Source organism: Ascidiella aspersa, chromosome 1, assembly GCF_963924565.1.
Source record: "Ascidiella aspersa chromosome 1, kaAscAspe10.2, whole genome shotgun sequence".
In the NCBI taxonomy this organism is placed as follows: domain Eukaryota; kingdom Metazoa; phylum Chordata; class Ascidiacea; order Phlebobranchia; family Ascidiidae; genus Ascidiella; species Ascidiella aspersa.
The window spans coordinates 14,696,371-14,723,677 of record NC_139447.1 but is presented as its reverse complement, the minus strand read 5'-3'; the positions used below and the strand labels follow the sequence as shown (position 1 = coordinate 14,723,677).

General features: G+C 36.7%; 1 protein-coding gene across 1 annotated transcript; it reads left to right on the top strand.

The window, feature by feature from the left end:
- The first annotated feature begins 465 nt into the window (after positions 1-465).
- LOC146167960 (protein unc-93 homolog A-like) lies at positions 466-22,884 on the top strand. Its single transcript, XM_083386183.1, has 12 exons — positions 466-901; positions 2,259-2,453; positions 4,375-4,589; positions 4,785-4,958; positions 7,153-7,360; positions 7,890-8,083; positions 8,767-9,001; positions 9,549-9,802; positions 19,290-19,464; positions 19,925-20,121; positions 20,635-20,869; positions 22,571-22,884. Exons 1-12 carry the CDS (start codon positions 790-792, stop codon positions 22,882-22,884), a joined length of 2,508 nt encoding a protein of 835 aa, XP_083242309.1. The 5' UTR covers positions 466-789.
- Positions 22,885-27,307: the final 4,423 nt, after the last annotated feature.

Below are 27,307 nucleotides of genomic sequence, written 5' to 3'. Positions count from 1 at the left end.
AATTGTTGAGAAAAATGCCGTGATCTAAATTAATTGATGTTCGTACGTAAGACCACAATTTGTCTATAAAATGATGTTGGTATAATTTACCCCTTGTTTTATGACGTTTGTAGGTGTGGTGGGCACAGCCGCAGTATTTTTGTAAGTACTATAAAATCAACTTTTATAACTGCGGTTTGCTCTCCGTCACCGCAGGAAACTATATGGGCCTATTTCGCCCAGAATTGCTGCGTGTTTTTATTTGAAACTTTGAAATGACGTCTGTGATCCGATAGCACAGGAAGCGTTTGCTGAAAGAACGGATCTATAAGGCAATTAAGTGTTTGGTAATAATCAATCTTATATTTCTATTGGTTGATGGCATTTTATCGGCAAGTCGCCTAAGCGCTAATACAAGGGTTCCAAGGAATTTGTAGGAATTGCCATTTCATTTTTAAGCACTCATTCAAATATTTCAAGTTTAACTAATAGCGCCAGCTTTTCGTTTCACAAGCAAATTCACATGGCAGATGTGCGACTGCAAGGTTGAAAAGCAGTATGAAGTTGCAGAAAGTGTTATAAGGTTACGTTGACACCTGAATCGACGGCTTGTCGTTATCACTTGAGTTTGTCGTCTATCGCATCGCAGGCTTCGGTATAAACTACTGAAGGTCAATCGCTTAGAACTTCAAAGCTTGTTTACCAAACAAAATCGTGTCCGCTTCAGTTTTCGCGATAAAGACGCCATACAGTCGCACGCAGCAGTGACATTTCGACTTGTGTTTTATAGCCCGTGACCAACACTTAGAAATGGCACTGTTATGTGGTGGCGACATAAACTTTAATATGACGAAGAGTCAACTGAAAAAAGCTCTTTACACTTGCTCCGTTGCATTTATGATGAATTATGCAGCCTACGGAGGTTAGTTCTCATTTATTTTCTTGCATGATTTAACTTATTGATTAGGCCGATTGCTATTAATTTGGTATCTAACGGCAACAGCGTTGTGAAATCGAGTTACCCACTAATCTTTAAACAGTTCGATTTCTCATGGCCAATTTAATTTTATAATCCTGTGTGTAATATCACCTTGTGTTACAATGTGGTAAAAAACATTTTCTTGAGTAATCAAACTTAAATTCATAGACTTTGCCTGGTATAGGCTATGTAATTTAGGTCATATCTCTATCATACCTTCGATTCGTTTAGAGAGGCTATTATTCTGCAATTATACAAGTCAGTTGGTAGTTTTAAAAGACAAGGTTTTATTTGTGGAATTGACAAGCTTTTCTTCAACTGAGTTTATAAAGTCAATAAGGTCCAATTAGCAACAAGATTAACATAAACCAACAAAAGGATAAAAAGCAATAAAACGCTGTCAACGTAGTCCGCCAGGTTATGCATGGCTGGTGCTTAGTATTTCTTTACCGATGGCAGATTTTAGGCAAAAAGAAAGGACGTCCGATTCAATTGAATGACGCCATTTTTATGGCCAAATAACACAGGTAATTACATCGAAACGTACAAAGTTATAATTCTCCAGGATATGAACTATAAAATTAGGCGTAGCATCTATAAGCTTAGTTTACGTTGATTGCTAACGTCTTAAAATAAAATTATACGGTGAATTGCGACGAGTATGCATTGCGTCGGATGACGCTCAGCAGCGTTAGTTCAGTGCAGTGGGGTTCTCAACCTCATGGGTTGTGGTCCACTTACATGGGCTCTCAACAATTTTTACCCCCGTCCCGCTCACGTTTCAGAAAAATGCGTTACGGAACGTCACAAGAGGTCTCTGGAGTCACAATGAAAACCACAAATTTGATTTTAACTAATTGCTAATAATTAAAACAGTTAACACTTGTGCCCCTCCGAAGGCTGTCCCATGTCCCCAAGGAGCCAGAGGTTCACTTTGTTGAAACCCATGTTTGGAGCAAGACTGTTACTGTACGACAGCGACAGTGTGTCATGAAGCCTCGCGGCGTCAAACTTTATTATTATGCCTTTTCTATTGCATCCTCCCTACTATATACGATTCTTGCCTTTTAGTTTGTTTGCTTTAATTCGTACTACGAAGTTATAATTTACGGATGACTGATTTGTTTTGTGGTGCAATTAATTGTTTTTAAAGCAGTAAATAATTAAATTTATGCGTCGCCTTTAATCGCCTGCTATAAACTTTTAGAATAAATCTAATCGTAGTTCGAACAGAAGTTTTTCAAATGTCGAATGGTAAAAAATGCGATCGCACTTCATTCGTAGGAATTTGTCGTTACAGGTCTCTTGTTTCTGCAAACAAGCATCAACATCGAGGGTGGCCTAGGCAACACCGGACTTTTCACAATCTTCGCTACCTCGGCTTTTTCGACTATATTTTTTATTCCGTTTCTGATCGACTTCAAGGGCGCAAAGGCGGCCATTGTAGCCGGAGAAATCGGAGCTATGACATACACCATTGCTAACTTTTATCCACGTGAGTTCCTCACCTATTTAACATAATCGAGTTTTTAGATATGCAGGTTAAAGATATCTTTATAAATTTCAGTGCTATGTATCCTTTTGTCACTTGTGGCACGCTAAACGAGCTTAAAAAGATCGGCGGTACACCTACGAAATATATGCTAATTAATAATTTACCACTTAGGCAATTAATCAAGGCAACTAAGAGCAATAGGAGCGTTTCATATTTAATGCAATGGAGGCGCCAAAAAATTGACGTTTTACATTCATTTTCATTGGTTTATGGTCTTCCTAAAACAGGGGTCGGCAACCTACGGCCCGCGGGCCGGATCCGGCCCGCCGATGTAATTGATCCGGCCCGCCGCCTCTTTGACAAATTAGACACGAGTCTATTTCACATACCTTTTGACTATTTTAACTACGTAATTGCGAAAAATTTTCGTGCTTTGCGCGAATTTTATTTTTCGTCCGGTTTGTTTACGTTATGATGCTGCCTTTTCAACTAGATCAGCGATTTTTTACCGTTGCGCCGTGGAAGACTGCCAAGCGCGTAGCGCAAAATGGGAAAAAGTATTAAAAAATATTGGATAGGTTTAAAATTAATACCGGTATACCAAAAAAAATCGCGCTCGCTTCGCTCGCCAGGTGCGCCTTGACTTGAAAACAGTTAACAAACACTCAGCTAGATTGACTTTACATGTTATCGTGTTCCCTCAAAGTAGTGTTATTACACTTTTCATTCGCTTTGCGTCAACACTTTACTGCCTCGGTAAATGTAATTGAACACGTTTTCAAGGGCAAAAAATATCCAAGGCATGCCTGATTCACAGTTGTTCTAACATTTCAAAAACACAATTCTTAGTTATTATTTTGTGCGGCCCGCAGAGACCTTTTCAAGTTGGTTTTGGCCCGCGACTAGAAAAAGGTTGCCGACCCCTGTCCTAAAATATCCTAAACTGGTTAAAGCCCGGAAAATTGTACTCCATTATGATAGCGGATCGGAAGACTTTGAGGGTTTTATATAGCATTCAGAAAATTCATTTTTTGTTGGAACAGCAGCCAAATTTAATTTATACAATGCGAACCTAGGAGATAATAATGAACAATAATTTTACAATGAAATTTCGTGGTTTACAAGGGCATGGATAATCATTCCTTTTCCGACTTGGTATAAAGAATTCTATTTCGAAATTTGACAAACATAACATCGGTTTAAAAAAAGTTAAAATATTAGTGAAAATCCTTAATGTTACACCTCGATTATTGCATACGGTAAGCATTCCCGCTTTGATGTACATTTTTGTGGTAATTCTATAGAATATCCGAATGTAGTCATGATAAAAACGCAGACGTTACGCCTCTGGGAACGTCGCCGAACACCACGGCATGGTCTCGCTGCACAATGTCATTGTTCGTGGTATCAACATACATTCCAAACTTAACTGTTCCATTACTTTAAGGTTAAATTGTATTACTTGTTTTTAGCTAAACAAGAATGACTGTGACGCGGCGATATGCGCTATTGAGCACAAAGAATGTCAGGAAATGCAAGCAAATCTCAATTTTAGGTAGCCTACCAAAGCATGTCCGGGATTCACCGCCTTTCTTATATGCTGAATATTTAGTGATAAATAACTCTAGGCTTGAGTATTGCTTAACACTTATCTTTAGCGTCTAATACCATCCGCCCAAAATATTACACTTTAACATGTGTTTTCCTCATAAACGTGCTCAATAGAAAATTTAATCGATGAACATTTAGTTTAGAAATTGCAAAATCTTCTTAACATTAGATAATGGCGAGAACTTAAATACGCTTTTTTTTTCATTCTAATATGCGATTGTAGAATAATTAATTATACGTGGCTGCGTATTTTACGCGAGCCCGGGGATTTGATGCAAGTAAGCAAACGCTTTGACGTTTACAACTTAAGGTTGGTTCACCATCATACCGGCGGCAATCTGCCATGGCGTGGTGGAAAGTGCACCCTGGGCTGGTAGTTCTGTCTACGTCACCACTTTGGGTGAGAGGTATAGCAAAGCATGTTGCGGACAGCAAGTGGAAAAGGCCACTATGAAAAGGGGCCTCAAGGAGTCCTGCGTCTACCGCTTTTTCTGCATCTTCTACGTTTTCGTATATTGTTCGCAGGTTAGTTGAGCACCTTTCGCGACAGTTTTTTTTTTAAATCCATAAACGGCTTTTCAAGCTAATGTTTTGTCGAAGATATAATTGTCTTTGTACTGCAATCCCTGTAGTTTAAGACGCCTCCTAATTTCGAACAATTTCAAGTAGTTGTTAGGCGCTTCCCATAAATTTATCGCACTGTTGACTGTCGATGTGTAGGTGCTTGGAAATGGCTTGGTTAGTATCGTGTTTCGCTCCATGACTGACCGAAGCCAGCAAGGAGACTTCTTGGGAACAGCTTATAGCAATATCAGCGGCAATATCTCCAACACGTTATCGATTCCCACAGAGAGCGACGATGCGTGGAAAATGTGTGGCGCCAACGAATGCCAGGTATGCTTCCAAAAGATACGCCCTACACTTGTCCGAATGAATGCGGTTATTTGGATGACGGGCGTCATGTTACGGCGGCGTATTTACAGAATAAATACGCCAGTTGCTCCGTATGCTTTAAGTTTTGCTTTCTTAAATATAAATGTTCACAAAATGCAAACAACTTCTGTATGGGCTTTGATATTTATTCTACGCTTAACTACAACCTCCAGTTTGGTTTATCTCTTGAGCCTTGCGTGATTCTACAGAATAAGGTCTAGGAAATGTGGCAATTGAAAATTGTAAAGTAGTCTTCTCCACATTAACGTTTCCCCCTTCTTTCAATTAAAACCTATTTACGTTTGGATTAACGCATCATGACTTGATACGCATAATTTTATTGATCGTGCTTTGCGCGATGTATTTCATGGTTATTTTAAGTCATGCATGTGTGGTGTCAACTGTCAATGTACCATCTAGACCGGTGGTTCCAAGCTTTGTTAGCATCTTAACAAAATGTAAGCAGTCATATAGTGTTCCGCTGCATAGCTCTGTGTCAAAGACTATAGACATAACACAAGGAATTTTAAGAAAAGCCCAGATATATCATACATGCAGTTTAACAAGTAAATTTTAACAAAAATAAGGCAATGTGCTATTTTGCTATTTTTTTTTTAATTTGGAAATATTCCTTATATAATTTACTTTGAAACGTCCAATTTTCTTGCTGAATAATGCGAACTTTTTTCATATAAAGATGGATTCAGAATTTTTGTCTAGAGAGGAGCTGTGCACATTTTCAGGGATGACTCCAGTTACGCAATAACGTTAAGTCACAAAACAAGTTTTTTTAAAAAAATACCTCCTGTTCTCAAACGTACTTGTGCGCAAAGCAGCTGTAATCCAGAATTATCGCGAAAAAAATACCTTTGCTGTATTTGGTTTAAATTCGTAAAAAAATAAATTAAAGGATACGGGATACATTAGGCACATAAAAGAGATTCGCATATTGATAGATATAATGGCATATATGGTTTATTAAATATTTAACAGAAACTGTATTTTTTATGAATTAACACCGTAGAACATGGATATAGCTTTCTGGCGCCATTTGGCTGAAATAAAAAGATTTTTCTAAATTTGGCAACTACTCATTAACAACAGAAAGATGTTCGCGCAAAAAAACACGCAAGAAAATATTTTACAAAGTAAAAACTGTCCTATTTCATCGATGTATTTTGATGTCACAAAAGGTTTAGGTTATATAGTTAAACCCAGGGGCGTATCCAGAAATCAAAGAAAGGGGGTCCCGAATTTTCAACTTGAAATTCCCCGTTTTCCGCCTGACGTTAATGAAGTCATAAAATTATGATGGATATGACGTCATAAAACAGCGATTGTAATGATGTCATCAATATTGAAAAACTAATTAGAAACCATCCATTGACGTCCAGCAAAAGCGAACCTTTTGACGCAAAGCGAACATGTGCGTCGTCCAAAGGGACAACGCTAAATTACAAGCACGTCTTTGGCCACCTGCAATACTAAACGAAGATATTTGTGTTTTGGAAATATTAGAACAACTGTAAATCAGGCGGGGCTAGGATCTATTTTACACTTAAAAACGTGTTTAATTACATTAAAGGAGGCTGGAAAGTGTTAGAGCAAAGCGCGAAAAAAACTAATCCAGTTAAAAAGACAGCAACCAAGCGTAAACAAACCGGACGTAGAAAGATCATTAAATTGTTTGCACCTGGCCGTAGGTTGGGACCCCTGTCTTACACCAACACATAACGCGGACAGCAAACAGCGAGAAACATGAGCACCGCCTAACTCGACGTTTTCAGCGAGAAAAAAGCGGAGACCGCTTGATTGATGGTTGTTTGTCGAACACACACTTGCTAATCAGCCAACCCGAACGAATAACGAAAGGCGAAAGAGAAAAAATATCCTGCGATTAAGGTCGACCAAACAAAAACCGAAAAACGTTGTTTTGCGTTTGATTTTGGTTTCTCATTCGCTTAAGACAGGTGACCCAATTACATTAAAAAACACGCAGCTTCTGACGGTGAGTCAAACCCTGACAAAAACGAACAAAAAACGATAATGTCAAAATCTATAGGATTTCTTTTTTGTGATGCCACCTTAAATTTGATGAGTTCATATCTTTACATTTTTTAAAGCCTTTCCCAACAAAAATCCTGTTGCTGAATAGGCCGACTTTATTTACAACTCTACCGCGGAAGATTTGGAGAACTACCACCCGGACAACATGGCCGTCTATCTCCTGCTATCCATTTTTCTCACCATGCAGATAAGCTTTACTGCGATGTTCGCTTTCTGCCTACCCGACGTCAGACCACAACCTGCCCATCAATCGTCTTGCAACAACAACCCCCCGCCTGACGTCATCCCGGTCGATGGTAAGAGAAGCGTTGAAATGGTGCTTGTTGGTTGGACGCAATTTCGGTGCTGTGCAATGTGCATGCTTCATTACCCTTTTAACTCGAAATTGTATTGGCCTGTGGCCTTTTCAATTGCCTTACAAATCATGCAACACAATCATTGTTTTTGCTGCTTGGATTCTGTAATGGCTTTTAGATTCTCTAATAAAATTACAGTGTTGGTTCAGTTATACAAACCATGGTGGAACGCAATCTTTATTTGCCGTTAATATTTGTTATATTATAAAATGCTCTCTTATATCAGACTTAAATCGAAATGATGATACTTTTCAGGCAGCAATTTAAAGGACAAACTACGGTTTATCGCCCCTTACTACCGACAATAGTGTTTACCTAGCTTTTTATTTTGTGTGTGTTTGTGTACATCACAATATCTAACTAATAAATCCAGGAAGTATTTCCCTTTTTTTTTTAAATAAAGTAGTTATTTTTATTAAACGTCAAATATACCCAAACACCGCGGTGCCAACTAAGCTTATTAATTTAGAAGCCACACTCAAGACGAAATTGAAGATATTGTCCAGCGCTGTCAAGATTGAACTGAAGCAAACTTTTCGCCACGTGATGTCACCACTGCACCTATTAATTTTCCCTTTTGTTTTCTATTCTGGAGTCTTTATTGCATTTTCTGTTGGAGAATTTACTCGGGCATACGTATCCTGCACCCTCGGAGTCGAATTTGTAAGTAACCAAGAGTGTTGCCTATATACAGGATTATAATTTATTATACGTTTTGAGCAGGGGTTCTTAGCCCCTTTAATATGATTTATCCTTTTAACAAAGATGAATATCAGATTTACCCCAATATATAAAATGGTACTCATTTAGTAACAAATTACATCAGTTTCAATGCGACGGCTGCCCTTGCTTTTTGGCAACGAGACTACTAATTAATAAAGCAGTTAAAGCCCGCTATCAGTGAACTTTCTAGGCCTAAACAGCTCAAAAATTAAACTTAAAACACACTGTCTGCTCGCAGAAACGAAATCTATGTCGTGACTGCCGACAAAGCTGATAAATTCAAACATGACTTAACAATGAAGTAACTAAGAGATAAGGATGTTGCCAATAAGCTAAAAAAGTATCAATTCGCGAAGCATAACGTTACCGACACTAGACGACAAAGAATCAATAGGCTTGGACAGCTTCGAATTACCAGTTAATCTGAATTAGGAAAGTAGGCTATGAATGCAATATTTTTCTGTCTCCTCAACTGATGTGTATATTTTGATTGAAAGCTCTTTTACCCCGTAAAACGAGGAAATTAACCCATTTGGGTAAATTTAATCCCAGGTTAAGAAAGGCTGGTTTAGAGCTACAGGTGTTGCGACATGTTTTTCATTAATCGCCCGAAATTTATCAAGGTCGGTTTTGCCGCGGTGGTGTACGGATCGTCTAGTATGGTGACCTCGGCCATCTCAACCAAGCTTATTCCACTTCTTGGTCGGAACGTCTTCATCGGACTCATGTTCTTGGCACACAGTCTGGTTTTCTTCCTGTGCTGCTTTTGGGCGCCAACCGTCGCCACAACGTGGCTTATTTTCGTGTGCGCCGCCTGCCTCGGTATTTGCGACGGGATGATGACAAACACCACACAAGGTTTGTCGATTTTGCGTGAGCTAAATTCATCAGCTGCCCTTGGTATCCCAATGGCTAAATATTGTTTTGTTTAGTTCTAAATATACAGTAAATGTTGTGAAGATATACTGATTAATTACTTTAAATGCCTATCGCAAGCAAACCATTGTTTTTTAATACTATGTATACCAAATGTTAGCAGTTGTGGTGTACCATAAATTGAGAGGCCAACCTTACAATTATATGCGATGTTTGTTATCGTATTTTAAATTTTACATTATATCCGAGGTAAATGTAAAACGTAATTTTTTTACCACAAGGCACGATACAGTGATACACGTTAACCACCCAATACTACTTCACATTTAACAAAATCTGTTGTTATTTTTAAATTTTTTTTTTTCAAATCGTGGACATTATTTTTTTTTAAATCGTGGACGTTATTTTTAAATCGTGGACATTTGGAGCCAATCACTAAACTTAAAAATGAACAGCACTAATCACTAAAATAAAAATGAACACGTAAACGGTCATTAATTTGTTATACACATGCCAATTGTTTCAACAGGTATGTTTGCTACCTACTTCGAGGGCCGCCTGGCGATTGCGTTCAGCATAAAAAACTTTGCCACCAATCTTGGCATCGTTGCCGGAACAGGCTGGAGCACTTACTTGTGTGTCGACCAAAAAATATACATTCTTTTTGCTCTGTTGGTGTTCAGCGCAATAACATACATAGGCGCCGATAGAACACATCGCCGGAATCTCTCGATACGTACAACGGTCGAAATAGAACCTTTGCACGACTTAGAATTCAGGACAGCAAGTTCTGCCTAAGTTTCGCAAGTGGCTTTCTACTATGTATTTATGTACACTGATCAGCGTGTTCAACTCTAACTGTTTTCTCTCAGTTTTTTTTTACAAATTTCTGTTTAAATAGTATGTGCAATATGCAAATAAAATTATTTACCGATTTATGTAAAGTTGAACTTTTAAAACGCAATATACCAGGCCTGCAGAACAGGACATCATAAACTTTTTGTGCGGCCCGCGTGGGTTTGGTAAACCATTTTAGCAGCCGATCAGTGTTGTGGTTGGGTTATTTAAAGTGCTGGGTAAACACACGGACTACGGGGCTATGAAAATATAAAAAAATTTTTGAAATGATAAGCGTAGAGTCGGAGCCGGGAGTCGGGTCTGGAAATAATCGGCAAGTTCGGCCGGAGTTGGACTCGTGAGTCGATTGATTTTAGTCGACTTCGCAGTCTGGCTTTACAATCTTGGTAAAAGCACGCTTGTCTATCGTTCATATCTTTAAGGTTGTCTTACAGGAAAATGGCTAATATTTTAATTATAAGTGTTAATAACAAATCAAGTTTTCAGTAAAAAAACAATGGGTTATATTTAAATTGCATAAGGGTCAACATTTCAATCACAAATCATCAATTTATTAACATGCATTTTCACACATTTTTATTGTCCTATATCCTCGTTACCCAGCGACGTTTTTCTAAAAGTACGCGTTTTGTTCCAAATTGCATGTCTGCTGAATTGGCTACTTTCTGCTAAATAACACTTGGCTACTTTCTGCAAAATAAAGCAACAAGCCAAAGTTAATGGATTCCAGGAAATATTTGTTGGCGCCCAGCAGTATGAGATTGTACAAAGTTCATCAGACAAAACATTCGGATATAAATCTAACAACTTGTGGTGCCAATTGGTTTTATATTATTTATTTCTTTATGCCCAATAATCTTGGGCCAAAAGTACGTCAATCAATGTTTTACTGAACACAAGGTGGCAGTTGTATGACCAAAGATGTCTATTTTTCGTGATGAGGATATACCTGAACATAATATATTGCTTAAACCTAAATAGAATATTAGGATAAAACCGCTCAGACTAAAGACAATATATTTCTGTCTAAAAATGTTTGTAGACTAAGATCAAATAGGACTTGCAATGGGACGTGCCTTTTATGCGCCCAGTATTAGTTTAGCTTCATTTAACTAAACACTTTAATATGTCATTGCCGAACCTCTTGGGTTGAAGATGAGAGATCGGGTTTTTGAAGAATGGAACAATATAAGCTTTGACAGAAAAGTCAGTATTGTGTGGCGCAGAACAGTTTATGGGATTTTGTGCATAATATTTAGACAAATAAGGTATAAATTTGTAAAAATGTTTTTCTTACGAAAGAATAATACCTGTTGTTCGGAAAGTCACTGTACACCATATTTATTAACAGACACGTTTCAGTACGGAATCCAGAAGGTATGAATGACAATTATAAATAATGTTGAAAGTGTCCCCCTTTTTCTTTTTTTCCAAAGCGCATGTCTGGTGCTTCAACAACTTAGCTACTTTCTGCGAAATAAAGCAACGAGCAAACACTCCAATGTTAATGGATTCTAGGAAATATTTGTTGGCGCCCAGCAGTACGAGATTGTATGCAATTACAGTAATTGGAACATCAGATCAGACAAAACATTCGGTTTTGAATCTAACAACACTTACAAAGCAATTAGTCTTTTTATCAAGTTTTAGGAAAAGGCATTCGCAGTTATAGCCAAGCCCACACCAATGTCTATATCACGCCCTGCAAATTGGTTTCTTCAATGTCAAGGTCAATAAATGAAGCAATGATAAATTAAAACAGATTAGTACTTGGGTGAGGATGCCGCTTAAAATCGATACTGTTCACTTTAAAGAAAGGGTTATTACGTTTTTCTCTAATTCGCCTCTTTTGTAATTGTCCCTTTTCCTTGTGCCCGCCCCTCAGATGTTATATATACCAAACGAAATTTGGTATTTGTCGAGTACAAATTAGCGAAACAACATAAATATAGTTAGGTCGATTCTCAGTATCGCAAAGCGCGGATAAAATGCGTTGATTTGGTTATAACTGACTAAATTTTAATTTAGATGATGACGACTAATTACTAATTAGTAGATAAAAACTTGCAAATCGCAAAAACATGAACAAATTTTTTTAGCTACTCAACCACACATGTGGAATCATGAGGTAAAGCATATCACAGCATAAAATTAAAACTATAAGCGTAGCATGGAACCATTAAAATTATTGTACGAAAGCCCGGTGAACGGCAATATTTGTCAAGTGGCTCCCTTTGAGAATCAATGGTCTACTCTATTTTGTTAAAGAAAGAAATTAAAAAAATATTGAAGTTAAACAAAATCATATTCATAACTACATAGGCGCAATTAATAGTGATTTTGCATTCTGGTAACACCTGGTCAAAATGATTCGATATTGCCAATTAACTGCCCTAGCAGGGACCTATATTATTATAATAATATATATTATCACTATATTATCTCAACAGCATTATGTATAATAAAATACATTTACTAAACGGAGAAATGAAGCTATTCCCAACGTAATTTTACTTATGTTGAATTAACAATGCTTTAGCAACAATAAAAGTCGTTAACCTGCTATTGACTGGGCAAAGATAAACATTACACCCGCATTTATAACAACCAAAACTGTACGATGAAAAAGCTGTAGTCCGCATCGCTTGGCAACGTTTCGTTATGTATGATTAGTCTGCGAATTCGGTGTTCACCTTTATCCAGTTGTAACACAGTTCGCTTCAAGCGTATAATTGCTAACACGTGTTCTAACACAGACGCTACAAAGCGTCGAATTATCCTAACTTGAGCGTTACAAGCGTTAAAAACGAATAAAATCGGGTGTAAAACATGACCGTTGTAACGTAAGTAACACCTCTTCAAGTCCAACCAAGAATTTAACAGGATAAACGCTTAATTTCAATGCATTACAAGAACTTTTTACTGGATTTCTGCAGAGCAATAAATCTTTGGGCCAATTAACCTCAATTTTTTAAAACCCTTTGCCCTTGTTTTCTTTAATATATAATTATACATAGAAATGCTAAATTAGTCTCCGATTGAGAGTAATTATATAACATCGCTTAAAATCATGCTTATAGCTACAAAATGACCTTGCTGAGTTAGGCGTATGATCTATATTACTTGCTTTGGATTTATTTTTAATTTAATTTCTTCAAAAGACCACAATTTAGCGCTCCGCCACGGTAAGGGTGAACCGAGAAATTCCGCAATAGTCTTCGATGAGCCGGGCCTCACCAAAAAGACCGTAAAACTGCGTAAGTAGACAAGGAACAGGAAACGTCATTTTGCCCTTTTCCAAATTGATATGCTGTCCTATAAGGTTCGCCAAATCATTAATTAAATTCTTTGCGCACCAGTGTGAATTATAAGTATGTGTATTTTTTTTTCAAAACTAGCGGTCAGTTAATTCTCAGCTTTTTTCTTACTTTCGCGAGCCGTCCAGTGTACTTCAGTGGGTCGCACTTTAAACAGGCCATAAGTCGAAACCAACAAATTGTTTTCCAACACAAAATAACGAAGTCGATTACAATACCGCCAGGGTTGTTTGGGACTTTATACACAAAGTCTGATTTTTTGCCCCAGGCAATTTATCAGGCGTCATGCAGCTTACACAGTTTAAGGTCACCCCTATGTTTGCATTAAACCAACTAACCGGGTTAAGTTTGATTACTTAATCACGCGTCTAGTGATGCATCGCGTTATGTGGCTTGAACCAGTCTAAAAACTTGCTTGGTAGTTACAGGCCGTTGGTTAAGACATCGGAGTTTTAATTAGATTTTGTGGCATTCTCGTAACGTCATGTATTTTTCACACCAGAATAGATACAATTAATAGGAAATGTAGTTGGTGGTTTACTGTTTTTTCACTGATATATATCGAATTTAGTCTTGGGCACAGCATTGACCGTTTTAAAGCAACGATGGATTCAGGTAATTAAGTAAAAGTTGCAATTATAGTTACTTAATACGTTACTTGGACACCGCTCTGCTTATTAGCGCGACAAAAATCCCTGCTATATAAATAAAACTTTTACAGAGAATCGACCGGATTCAAAATGGAGTGTGGTAAAAGATATGTTGGTGCTTACTCTGACGTTTTTAATAATCATGGCTGCATATGGAAGTAAGTTTAATTATGTTCTATCATATGAAGAATAAATTAAAACGTTTAAAAAGAGTCCACCTTATGGACTTTTTTGGAAATAGATTTATTTCCGATACATATTATATAAATATTTTATTATAAAAATAATATTTTTTGGGTCTAAAGCAGTGCTACTTAAACTTTTTTAGTTTTGTTCACCCCTAGCGTCTATCTCCAGTTTTCATTCACCCTTGTCTCATGATATGAGAAAACTATCTCATATATCAGGGGTGGCATATACCAAGAGCCGCATTTGTTACTTGATTAACCACAAAGAGCCACACTTTACACACATGAAACGTAAAGAATAGCCTACAACTCCGTTTCTTATTCACTCCCACAAAGCGATCGCACGAAACGGGAAAAAAGTGCATTTGTTTCGTTAAATAGACAAATAATTTTGATTTAAAAGCAGACGCAACGCATTGGATAACAAAATACACATTTCTCGATATAGTGTTATTTATCAATACTATTTGGGTATAGTTTTTGCGTATAAAAAGTGTTACCAAAATACAATAGCCTTAAGGCAAACAGTCTGAGTTGGAACCGGCAATAATCCATAAAAACGAAACATTCTAAAAAATCATAAGTGCAACAGGAACGTAAGAGCCTCACATAACTGGGTGAAGAGCCGCATGCGGCTCGCGAGCCGCGTGTTGGCCACCCCAAGCTACGAAAGCACAAAAAAACACAGAAAATCCGCCCTGTTCGCAAGCTATCATCCATTTCTGACAGTTCACCCCTATTCACCCATTTTGGCTGGTTCAAGCCGTAAAATACCTTTGCAAAAAATTGGATGAATTTTAACGTTAACGATAATTCAAAAATGACAACATGTCGACTTATTTTTCCAAGTAAAAATAATCGCTCTACCAATAACCTTTATATATAATCAATTATTGCATCTTATAAGTAGCGTACAAAACAACGTACTATCGCTGGTAGAATTCGATTGCGATTTTGTTACTGAAATCTTATATAAATACTGTATGTTAAAAATAAACGTGTACCTAGGTGCAAATTTATTTATGTTTTATAGTATATTTCACAAATACGTTGTATTTACGAAGCTATGATAAATGCAACGATTTTGATTATATTCAACGGCGATCGAGAAGGACTTTAAAGATTAGTGTTCTTTAAGGTAGATATAATTCTTTAGAAATGATTATACGAAATCCAAAGTTAGCTAAACAAAAATAAGTGTTTTTTACCCAATAGGCAAATTTCAGTTCACCAGCTACACGAGACATGCCTGATTCGAAGTCTTGTCATTAAAAGGCTATTTCAAGGCATTGCCATCAAACAACAAAATTAGATAATTAACTATCCAAAATCTAGGACTGATTCCAATTTAACCTAATTAACTTTTAACGTTTATTTTTGGTTATTTGTTTGACCCCCGTCAAGTCAATTGTCCTAAACCAGGGGTGTCCAACAAGCGGCACGCGTGCCAAATGTGGCACGCAACCTAATAAAAAAATGGCACGCAAGCTCTCCCCAAAAAATACTAAAATTGTTATTTAGCCAATTGCCAAAAAAGCTCAATTTGTTATTCAGCCAATTGTCAGAAAATACTAAGTTTGTTATACAGCAAATTTGTTTGTTCACAATATACCATTGTTTTTCATAATATACCATTGTTTGTTCACAATATAAAACAATCGCGGCAATCACGACAACCAACAATTACTTTTGATATAGTAACATTACTGTGTGGAGGCTAACATTTACATAATATTATATAGCTTGGTGTGAAGAAACAAAAGTCAGCTCACCGAAAGACACTTTGATGTAGTGATGCGGATTTCTACTAGACAGTTTTTTTCAAGTTTAAATAAACGTTCTTATTTTTGGTAAAATAAGCGCTTTTATGATTAAAAAGAACTGGTTCGGTTACGAAACTTTGGCACGGGAAGAAGTTATAAGATAAAAATTGGCACGCCGGCATGTTTGAGACTATTTTTTAAGTCTGTGTGCCATAATTGCGTTATTAAAGTTACTATTTGCTAAATATACCCAACAAAAGCTCTGCTTTTATTACCGTTTTTTGTTGAATACTAAGGCACCTACTTAAAAAAATGTAGCAACAGTGGTTTTGAGTTTGGCAGTATTATTCTTTTATGCTTAACACTGTCTTTGTACGTTAAACGCCACTTGTTTTTGGTTGTTTTAACTTTATATAGCAAGCTTGGCATGTTGCTGTATATCTATCAGTCTTGTCAGGTTTCAGTCTGGCTTTAAATTGTCATTATTCAACTAATTCACGGTAAAACAGGCGATAAAAACTTGTTTTTTTCGTGGCGGAGTTACGTCACACTACGACTATGATATCAATTGTACTGTAAAGTACAATAAAAGGGCCAATCGCAAAGATTGGGTTTGGGCCCTGGGGGCAGTTCTATTCACTATAAATGAGTATAACTGACCCTGGGGGTCCTAGCCAGAGATTGCCAAAAATTCCTCCCAAGAGGTCGACCTTTTGAAAAAGGAATTTTTATTTTGCCGGCTAATTTATCAGCTTTACCTATATACCCTATACCTAGACCTGCTCCTTCCTCTCACTCCCCTCTTCTCCCTTTAGCACCTTTGGTTGGCAAGCGGTGATAGGCCAACACCCTACAGTGCAGCACTACAGCTGTACAAACTTCTAAATATAGTCTGCTGCCCGACAATAACAGTAATCAGTATAGAAACTTGTTATTAACATGCATCGAGCCATCGACGATCACCAAACATAATCAGGCTTTTACATTTCATTTAAAAAATGGGATTTTTCATTCACTTTACCATTTTTAACAATGGAAGCCGGGAAATAACTTAAGGTTTATTACTCCATTTCAAGGTTATAAAAACCACTAGATTCTCCAAGAAAACCACTAAACCACTAGATCAGGGTGGTCCAAGGTTGACAGCATCGCGGGCCACAATTTTTCATACATATTCTTTGCGGGCCACAAACATAAGGTTACAGGAGCGGATCAACGATTTTTGTTTGATCGGAGCATGAAATGTTACAAAATGACGTCACCAAGCATCGTCAAAGACTTTTAAGCTCCAGAAACTTGCTACTATAGTCGGACCTGTGCGCAAATGAAATGGAGTGTTGTTGAGACTGGGAAAAATCGTGCGCGCGAAGCGCGAAAAAATTGCGTATTTGACAAAACTTTTAATTTAAAACTGCTTTTCATAAGCTTGAAATGTTTGCGGAAACCGTACGTATCTTCGTATAAGTTTTAAGAGCGATGTTGCATACAACACTATCGCTAAATTACAAAGACGTTATGGTTTCGCGCAAAAATGTATTAACCAGATAAATTTGGGTAAAATTGCTTCTTAGAAAGGGTCAGAGCGTTAGCCTAAAGTCACAATGAAAACCGCTTAAACAATACTTTCCAGCAGCGTGATATATTTTATCGTTTATTTATTTTATTTCATTTAATTGTAATTTATATAGGGTCATACATTTATGTAATGTTCATATCAAAAAGACGAAAAACAAAACGCAAATATAACTTATAAGTTTGCAAAGCATCCATTTTAGAAAGTTCCATATACGACTTTTTTTAACCGGTGCGGCTTTTTATTCTAACCGGTCTAACACATACCAAAAATTAGGTGTTCTTGCCACCCCCTGGATCCAAATTTGATGATCGATAGGAAATTGGTTTATTCAATGGTAAAATGTAATCTACCCAAACAGTTGCAGTATGCTTACTGTTCGTTGATCACTCATATTTCTTTAAACCCTCAAAGATATTACAAATAATTCATAACAATAATTCCGTATTACAACAATTCAACAGTGCTCGCGGGCCACGAAAAATGATGTCGCGGGCCACATGTGGCCCGCGGGCCTGGGTTTAGACCACCCTGCACTAGATTATTTAAAAAACCACTAGATCTAGTGGAAAACCACTAAGAGTGGCAGCCCTGCTTGACATTTGCCTTATAGTTCGTTTGTTTTAGTCTGGTTGATTGTCGCTTCTATACGGAACACTTATAACCATTTACCTGTTTGTTTACTTTGATATATTTGTCTATATAACTATTGACAGGTGTTCTGAACTTGCAAAGCAGTATAAATATTGAGGAGGGCCTTGGCACAACAAGTGTGCTTATTATTTTCGTTACTTCAGCTGTGTCCTGCATTTGTTTTATTCCATTCCTAGTTGATTATCTAGGACCAAAACTGGCGCTGATCTTTGGGGAAATCGGATGTGCGGTATACATAGCCGGCAACTTTTATCCAAGTAAGACGGTTTACCTTTTCCTTTTAGAAACGCCTACCAACTTAAAATGTTTGTGTTTAACTCATTTTTATCTGTAAACATACAACAAAGTGATAAGCATACTTATAATCTAAAAAACAACCTGAATTATGTAGATGACACAACTAGAAAAATTGCTCAAAATAAATCAGATATTCTGGAAGCTACGATAGAGAATCAAACAAACAAATCACAAGGGTTACTAGGATAAAAATTACCTGAAGTAATATTAACCTGCAAAATTTACGTGTTTTTTTTCACGACCATGTTTTCGTGGATTGATTGTATAAACGATAAATATTATTTTAGCATGGGCAGTTCTCATTGTTTGCTCGGTTGTTCATGGCATCCTGGAAAGCGCTTCATTTGCAGCAGTATCTGTTTTTGTTTCCTACCTTGCTCAACAGTATTGGTTAAAAGTTGTACAAGAATCGCCTAACCTTTCAAATAAACAACTCTTAGCTTCCTACACTCAACGTGCGTTCGGATATTTCTACGCCACTACGTATTTTGGACAGGTGGATTTTTTATGTTGGTCAGTAACAAAATAAGAAAAAGGGCGTTACCAAATAGGATGTTTTCGTAACAAGGTCATCGGAAACACTTTCTCCTCAGCAGTGTTTTTGATTTTTAATGACAAGGATGAAGGAATTGCAAATTTTACTTACCTTAACTCTACAGAAGAGTTGACGCCACTTCCAAATATAACGAATAAGAAAGAACCCGATCTAAATATCTGTGGAGCAAACGATTGCCAGGTAGAACTTCATTTACCCTATGATCTATTTCTATGTTTTTTTAGAAAACTTGGAAACTGAAAACAATCATTTGCTTTCAATTTTTTAATATTATTTTTGTAATTTGTAGGTTTTCAGCGACATTATTTTCATCTATATAAATGTTAACCCCGTCAACCAACATATCCGTCGGCTAATCAATTTTCAAAAGTTACTTTTTGTATTATCTTAATGAATTAAAACGCATATATCCAGGCAGATTATGTTTTCAATGGAAGTGCAGCAGAACTTAGCAAATATCAAGCCAGCCTTACTGGGACATATTTGTTGATAGCATTATTTCTTGTCATGGTTATTAGTGGGGTGGCTGTGCAAGGCATTTGGCTACCTTCCCCGCCTTCGAAGCACGAAGAGAAAAAAAAGGAAAAAGGTAAATTCTACCTTAATAAAACTAAACTAAAGAATCGCTGGTAATCAAAATTGTCAAGATTCAATGTGCCCCAAAATGGATATTCGTAACAGCCTAACAATCTTGCTTAACAATTAGACAGGGGTCGGCATCCTTTTTCTAAAGTCGAAAGCCAAACTTAGAGGTCTCGGCGGCCGTAATAAGTTTCAACTTTGTTGTTTAAGTGTGTAGTTCTGAAATATTTCATGACATCATCACAAGGAAGGGCGAAATACAATACTCAGGGAAAACGCCATTTAAATTGAGCCGTACTAAATTCTTGTGAAGACGTACTAAATTTTTATGCAGTGCATTAAAATGCATTCAGATATAGCCTACTTAGTTTTTCGGACCGTAGGTTGCCGACCCCTGATTTAAAACTTTTTTGCTTAAAAATTAGAACAATTTAAAATAAAGATCCTTATTTTTTTATTTTCTTTAGCAGCCGAAGCAAACGACGACGAAACGTTCTCGCTTCGTTTAAATATTAAGCATTATTTTTTTGACATCGCTACTCACGCTCTTTCTCCATTAAATCTGTTGATGATTACGACCTACTTCTATTACGGCCTTGTTTACGGTTACAACATCGCAGAATACACGCGCGCTTATGTGTCGTGTACGGTTGGTGTTGAGCAGGTAAAGGGTAAAGGGTCTTAGCTTTTCTTTATGAATCACATTAGCACATATGCTACATAAATATTATTTACTACAGTAGCGCTATAAGTAAAATTGCAAAATAAAATTACGGCCGTCCAATCCGTTACCTAAATGACCTAAGTGTTAGGGTTATGTTTTCAGTTTATCAAGCCTGGCTCTAAGTTTTTAATCGTAATTTTCCATTTACGACGAAATATTCCCATAGCGTGAAATTGCAAACTATAACCTAACTGCGCTATTTGTTTGGTATAAAAATGTCACCATCCGTCTACCACCCTAGTTGGGCAAGATGCGCTGCACAAATATTAAGATATTTTAATGATAATGCAACACAGGCTAAAAACTTTGCGAAAAGACAAACTCCGTTTGATACCAATTAAGGAAAAGGAAAGGACAAGTTAAACAAGATTTGTGAATGAGGTGTTACCTTCTTGCCTTGTCTTATAGATTGACCATACTTCAGGCATGCAGTAATTGTTATTTTTTGTATAGGTTGGAATAGTTATGACGGTTATGGGCATTAGTTGTGGTGTGTCGTGCGCCTTATTCGGCTACATTCAACCTCGGATCGGAACCCGTAGCTTTGCTACTTTAATGGGTGGCCTTCATATGGCAACTTACCTTGTATCCTTGCTTTGGCAACCCAGTCATAACACCATATGGGTTGTCTATTTACTGGCCGTTATGTATGGAATCAACGAAAGCTCTATCTTGTGTCTTAGCGAAGGTTTGCTTGTTTATATATATAAAATTTCAAAAGATTATTTTTACCAAAACAACTAGTGCAGGTATAACTTTAAAGTTCTATAAATTAGTTAAAACAATAATTGAATCGATCTAAAGATATATACGTTATATATATATATGTATATATATATATACATGTGTGTGTGTGAGCTTTTCTGTCGTTATCGAACTTGGTCGCCCTGACTTTAGAACAGCGGTTCCCAAACTTTTCTAAAAATTTTGCCTGGCGGACCCCTTGCAATTATTTTGATATTTCGCGGCCCTATAAAATTTCAAGGGTCAGTTGACCCATTTTTCTTTTAATGCACTAGTGCAGTCACGATTCTTTCTAATGTAACAACCTTCTAACTCAGGGTGGTCCACGGTTGACTGCATCGCGGGCCACAATATTTCTTGCATATTCTTTGCGGGCCACATAAAGTAGGCTAAATGCGTACCAGGAGCGGATCAACGTTTTTCGTTTGGTCGAGGCATGAAATGTTTAAAGATAACGTCACAAAGTAGCATCGAAAGACAGATACGCTCCAGAAACTTGCTTCTGTCGTCGAACATGTGCGCAAATAAAATGGAATGTTATGAGACCGAGAAAACTGGTGTGCACGAAGCGCGAAAAATTTGCGTATGACAAAAATTTTAATTAGAAGACTGCATTTTATAAGCATAGAATGTTCGCGTAAAGAGATGTTGCATATTCCCCAATTGCTAAATTACAAAGACGTTATCATTTCGCGCAAAAAGGTTTAATTAACCAGATATATTTGGCTGAAATTGCAACTGGGTTTGGACCACCCTGTTCTAACTAATGCGAACGATTCGCTGATAGCAGGTAGTGCAGCATATTAGATGCTTTATGATGTCACAATAGACATCATAAAACACGTTATATGATCGAATAATAAAGCATAACTAAAGACAATAAAGATGACAGATAATGAAAAACTTAAAAGACTAATTCTCCTTGCGGACCCTCTGAAACTGCTGTACGGACCCCATTTGCTCCGCAGACCCCAGTTTGGGAACCGCTGCTTTAGAACATGGCTGCGGAGTCGTAGTTGAACTCGACATTCGGGACTCGACGGAGTCTCTGAATTTCGCTTAAGTCGAACTCCGGACTCGAGTAAGACTGTGTAAGGCTACCCGAGTACCGAGTCCGACGTGAAATAGCGCAGAACCGAATTAGAAACTAATAACTGTAAATCATAAAGGTAGATTAGGATATAGTTGAGTAGTTTTTTAAACCACTTATTGTGATACTGATTGGGTGAGTTATATGATATTGCTATAAGCGCATTGCTGTATATCCATTCTATTTACGTAAATTTGTGGAATACAGCCTGTAGAGTAGGACTTGGAGTGCGGACTCGACATAATGAGCTAATTTGGCCAAAGTCGGACTTGGGACTCGGGAGTCGGACTAGGGATGTTTTCGACCGACTCCGTAGGACTGTTTTAGAAGACAACGATAAGTTTTTAATGAAAAGTTCAGTTGCTAGACGAAAGCTGATATATTTCGCTTGAAAAATGTTTCATTTACTAAATATATGTAATAGTGAAAAGGGAAACGATAGAAAAAGCAGACTGTGCTTTTGGATTTACAAATGTTTTTTAAACTGTACACAATAAAGTAAATAATTTTATTTGCACCTTATGGGATTAAGACACATCAAATTTTGTTTTGTAGGTTTAACTGCGGTGTACTTCAAAAACCGATTAGGCATTGCGTTCAGCTTTAAAAATCTCGTGACGAATCTTGGCATTACCACAACCACTGGGTGGAGTACCGCACTATGCGTTTCCACTAAGTTATACATCCACATCGGGATCTTGGCTGTATGTGTCATAACACTATACATTTCCGACTGGAAGTTCAACAAAGAGAAGCAATCTATGGTAAAAATAGAAGATCAAATTAAGCAAAAGAATATCGAAGTTGAGGAAAAGCTGTTACCAAAAAATGTTAAGCAGCACACTTCCCAACCTAAATCAATTGCGTGAAATAACAGCGCAATATTTGAAGGTAAAACTGCTTGTTGAGCTTACCATTCTATGTCGTTTATGACTGTGTAAACCTTCCTTTGTGGTTTTGTCTGCCAATGTTTCATACAAATCAAATTCGTTAGAATTTTTCAGGGCAGTATCTTTTACATATACTAAAAGTTTTGCTCTGATCACCTTTAACTTTATTTTTTGCCGTCTTCCCATACGCGGTTTTCTTTTTCGTGTTAATACCATTTAACAGCAGTATTGTATACTTTTTAGATTGAATGAAAATGTGTGTCTTTACGAAATTCGAAACCATTGACAACAGGGGTGTATTTGTCGATCACTGATCGTTGACGCGTATATATGGTAAAACTCTAACTAAATATTTAACTTAAGGATCGGGCGTATAATATAAAACAGGTATAGTGATGATAATACCATTTAAACGGAAGAATTTATTCTTTTCCTGAAGTTTGTTCGAGTTCTTTATTTTGGTTTTTATTTGTTTACTTTCTCATTTGTGGCCGTTCGCGTTGTTCTTTTGGCAGTTGTTATTTGGACTCCAGCCATGAAGTTGTTGGTCTTTAACACTATGGTAGGCATAGATTGATTTGCTTTTTAGGTCTTGTTATGTGAGCCCGATGTCGCCTCTTTCTATTGCATTGTTATATCTTGATTCGTTGCAATACAAGTAGGCTACCGAACTAATGCCCAATTTACTATTTTTTGCCTAACTATAACTAGATGTTAAAAAAGTATTATATGGCTCTCTAGAAATACAACCACGAATATTCGGCTTATATGATTCCCTTAGCTAAAAAGGTTCCCGACCCCTGCATTATTGGCTATTGTTTAAATTAGGGCTGCCCTATCTCTAGGTCGTGCAAAACTGTCTTGGGGGTGATGATTAGGCCAACATTAACTGCACTTCTACAAAAAAAGGTTCGCCATCCCTGCTCTGATATATTAAGGAAGCTATAGATTTTGAGATCCGGTCTTAGATATACAAACCTATAGACTAAGCGTACACACGCACGAACGAAAGACGGCGCATACACCTCCACATGATCACGAATTCACATGCCTTTTGGCGCCACAAGTTTATTATAGGCACTGTCTTGGTTTGCTAATAGACGTTTTAATATTAATATGAAACCTGAACAACGGGATTGCTTTATTCGGGATTAGTGATTTTAGGCATGAAAAAACTTACTTTTTTGAAAAAGCAGTGGAAAATGTCTGAAAACCTATAAAAGTGTATATTAGTGTCATGGCCACAACGGCGTCATATAGTAAAATCTAATAATATAAATTTGTCAAATTCTAAAATTGCAAAACTTGCCAAAGGCTCCCAAAAGAGCCACTAAGTTATAACAACCGATAAAACATTAACTGGCAATGTTGGGACAGGCTAAGATACGAATATAAACAAAATAATACGGTAATATCATTATTTTTTGTTATGTTGAATTTTGTACGCTCAGTGGTAGTTTATGGCGCGCATTGAAACCGTTATTTAACAAACAGTATATAGTTGCAACTTGGCAAGTTAACAGTTCAGTTTAGTGTGAAATACGCACATCTTTTTTTGCAATACTGTGTTCAAATAGCGCGCTAAAAAAATAATAACCAATTGTTATATGAACAAAGTTTATAGCCAAATTGTTACAAATTAATTAGACGCGATTAGAATATCACCCGAGGCAGTTGGTTGAACGTAGCGCATTAAAATCATGTACGGCAGATTAAAGTTTCCAGCAGTACAACCACAACCAACGTTTAGATGAATATTTAGTCTACTTAAAATGCAATGTTTTATGAACTTCGATTTTAAAACTTGAAATTGTAGTTATTTTTTATTGGAGAGCAGAACAAGTTGGAAAAAAATAGTAACTAATCAGAAGATTTAGAAAGGAGTGAGTTTTATAAACTTCTTGTGTTTGCTGCGCCGTATACTGCGCCCAACAACAAAATACTACTAAATGCGAACATATTAAACTGAGTTTGGCAAATTACAGACATATTGCAGCATTTTATTTGGAATAACAAACTATAATATTTGGTAATATTTGATTTTGTCCAGCTGTAATGTTTGTACTATAAATGTAGTAATAAAAGGTCGAGTAAATCGACATCTTCTTGATACAGACGTTTTGATACGTACTTTGTATCATCATCAGAATGTTATATTTTTTGGGTATGAGATTCATTATGACACTTACTGTAAATCCAATGGAAAGAGTAAACAGCAGACGTCAAAAACAAGAACCGTGTGTAAAACCAGAACATATTTTAGGTGAGTGAAGTTTAAAACAATATAAATGCTACTAGTTGTGATCCAATTTTCCTTTTAATCCTTTAAGGTTGCGATACGTCAGGATTTTCCCTGACGTGTCAGGGAACTTTAGTGTTGAAAATCAGGAAAATGACAAAGTCTGCATATATCTCCGGGATTTAACCGTACTGTGTAAAATATATGTCCAATACATTCACAGTAAGTTTTTAATATTTTACCTATTGTGTTGCAGTGTATTGGTGTTATTTTTTTACTGTTTTTTAGGAAGCGTGCCGCGATTATGTTTTTTTGTGCCGCAAGCCCCAAAAGTTTGAGAACCGTTATCGCATAACAGACGAACAACGAGGCGTCGACTAGGTTAGTAGGGCATTTGCAGTTTTAATCATTCAATGTTTGATTTATAAAGCTTTGCGTGAAAAAAAAACCCAACATATTAATTATAATTAGGCTATTGGGCGCCAAGCAATTCTAAGGGGGGCGCGAGCTCGACTTCAATATTTTAACTTTTTGTAGTGATTTTAATGGTTTCGTTTGGGTTAGGCATAATTCCTACAAACTCTGTTTTTGCCAACTTAAACATTAAAACTGCAATTTTTTTTCGCGCTGCACGCGAATCTTCTATTTCCTTTTTAGAAAATCCACGGTATCACTGCCCTATTAAATTAACTTATAGATAAACGATAAAAGCTATCGACCTTTCGGACTATTTTTCATCCATATTTTATACCGATGATAACAGGCTATAACAACAGGGGGAGGCGAACTTTTTTTGCGCGAAACTATATTGTTTTTGCAATATTGCCGTTGTATTGTGTGTCGTTACATCTTTTGAAACACGATAACGCAATGTTTAATATTTGCGCTTGACATTTTTGCGCTCGACATCATACAACTCTTACAACTGTGGAGTAAATGCCCTCGCAACACGTTCGTCAAAATCAGCTCGATAAAATCAATGTGTCGAGCTCGCGCGATTTGTTGTGTGCCCAATGCGAAACTCCTCTTCGGTTGCAGTTTAGCCAATTCGACCAAATAAAACTCAAAAATTTTCGCGCTTCGCGCGACCAACAACACCCTTCACTATTTTCCTGTTTTCTTAGTGATATTTAATTGCAAAATGTCGAAATATTTTTATAGGGGGGCGCAAGGCATGAGAAAATTAAAGAGGCGCGGCTGAAAAAAGGTTAAGAACCACTGCTATAGCATGAATCAATTTATGGAGGTTATATTTCGTAAGCAATGTTTTACCTCGCTAGTTTGTACTTTGCAATAGAGAAAACTGAAGTAAAACTTAAATTAAAAAATAAGTTACAGGATCAGACATTTCTTCAAAAAGAATTAAAATACATTTAGCGTTTACGTGTCAGCGAAGCGATTATATCGTTAAGCGGGCATCTGCTGCCAATGGTTTCACATATCATTAAGCTATGCAAATGAGCGTTTTGTAGCCTATATTTGACCATTATTTGCAACATGAAAATATATTTCTACTATTGTAATTTCACGCAGCATTATTGTTTAAAATAATTAACTGCTGTTTGTGATTATAGTTGCTTTAAACTGAGGGCATAGTATCAAAATAAGAGGAATACACTTTTATTTTAAAAAATACAAACAGGTTTATAAAACTCAGCCAATCAAACATAAAATTTTAGTCGAGTGTTATCAGCTACCAAAAAGATAGAAAAAATATATGCATAAAAATCACCTATAGTTTAGTTCGTTTCAAAATATTTTTTTGCGAGGGACTTACATTTTGACTGTTAGCCGCGTGTTTAAGAAGTGCCTTGAATAACGATTTAACGGCAGACCGCAAAAAATGCCAAAGTTCATAACACCTTCAAGATAAAAGTTTATGTTTTTCGTGAAAGCAATTTTTCCAGGGTCGGATTGATGATATTTGTTCAAGGAGCGACGGTGAAATTTTTTCAGAAATGAAATCAAAACGGCGCAATATTCCATATAAAGAACTGTGCCACTGATCTAGTAGATACCAATCCTAACATGTTAACGTAACATTGCCTAATTAGTTAAACATGCCCGATATGTGATATTTTAGAAAGCAAGTATGGGTTGACATACTTAGTTAAAAAAATACTATTTCGGTTTGGTGAAACGTCCATGGCGATTGTTTGCAAT

Excerpts from the sequence above, each read along its gene's own strand:
- LOC146167960 (XM_083386183.1), top strand. The coding sequence starts at position 790 with ATGGCACTGTTATGTGGTGGCGACATAAACTTTAATATGACGAAGAGT. Across the intron at positions 4,959-7,152 it reads GTGGCGCCAACGAATGCCAG|GCCGACTTTATTTACAACTC; the intron begins GTATGCTTCCAA and ends GTTGCTGAATAG. Across the intron at positions 19,465-19,924 it reads AGAGAAAAAAAAGGAAAAAG|CAGCCGAAGCAAACGACGAC; the intron begins GTAAATTCTACC and ends TATTTTCTTTAG.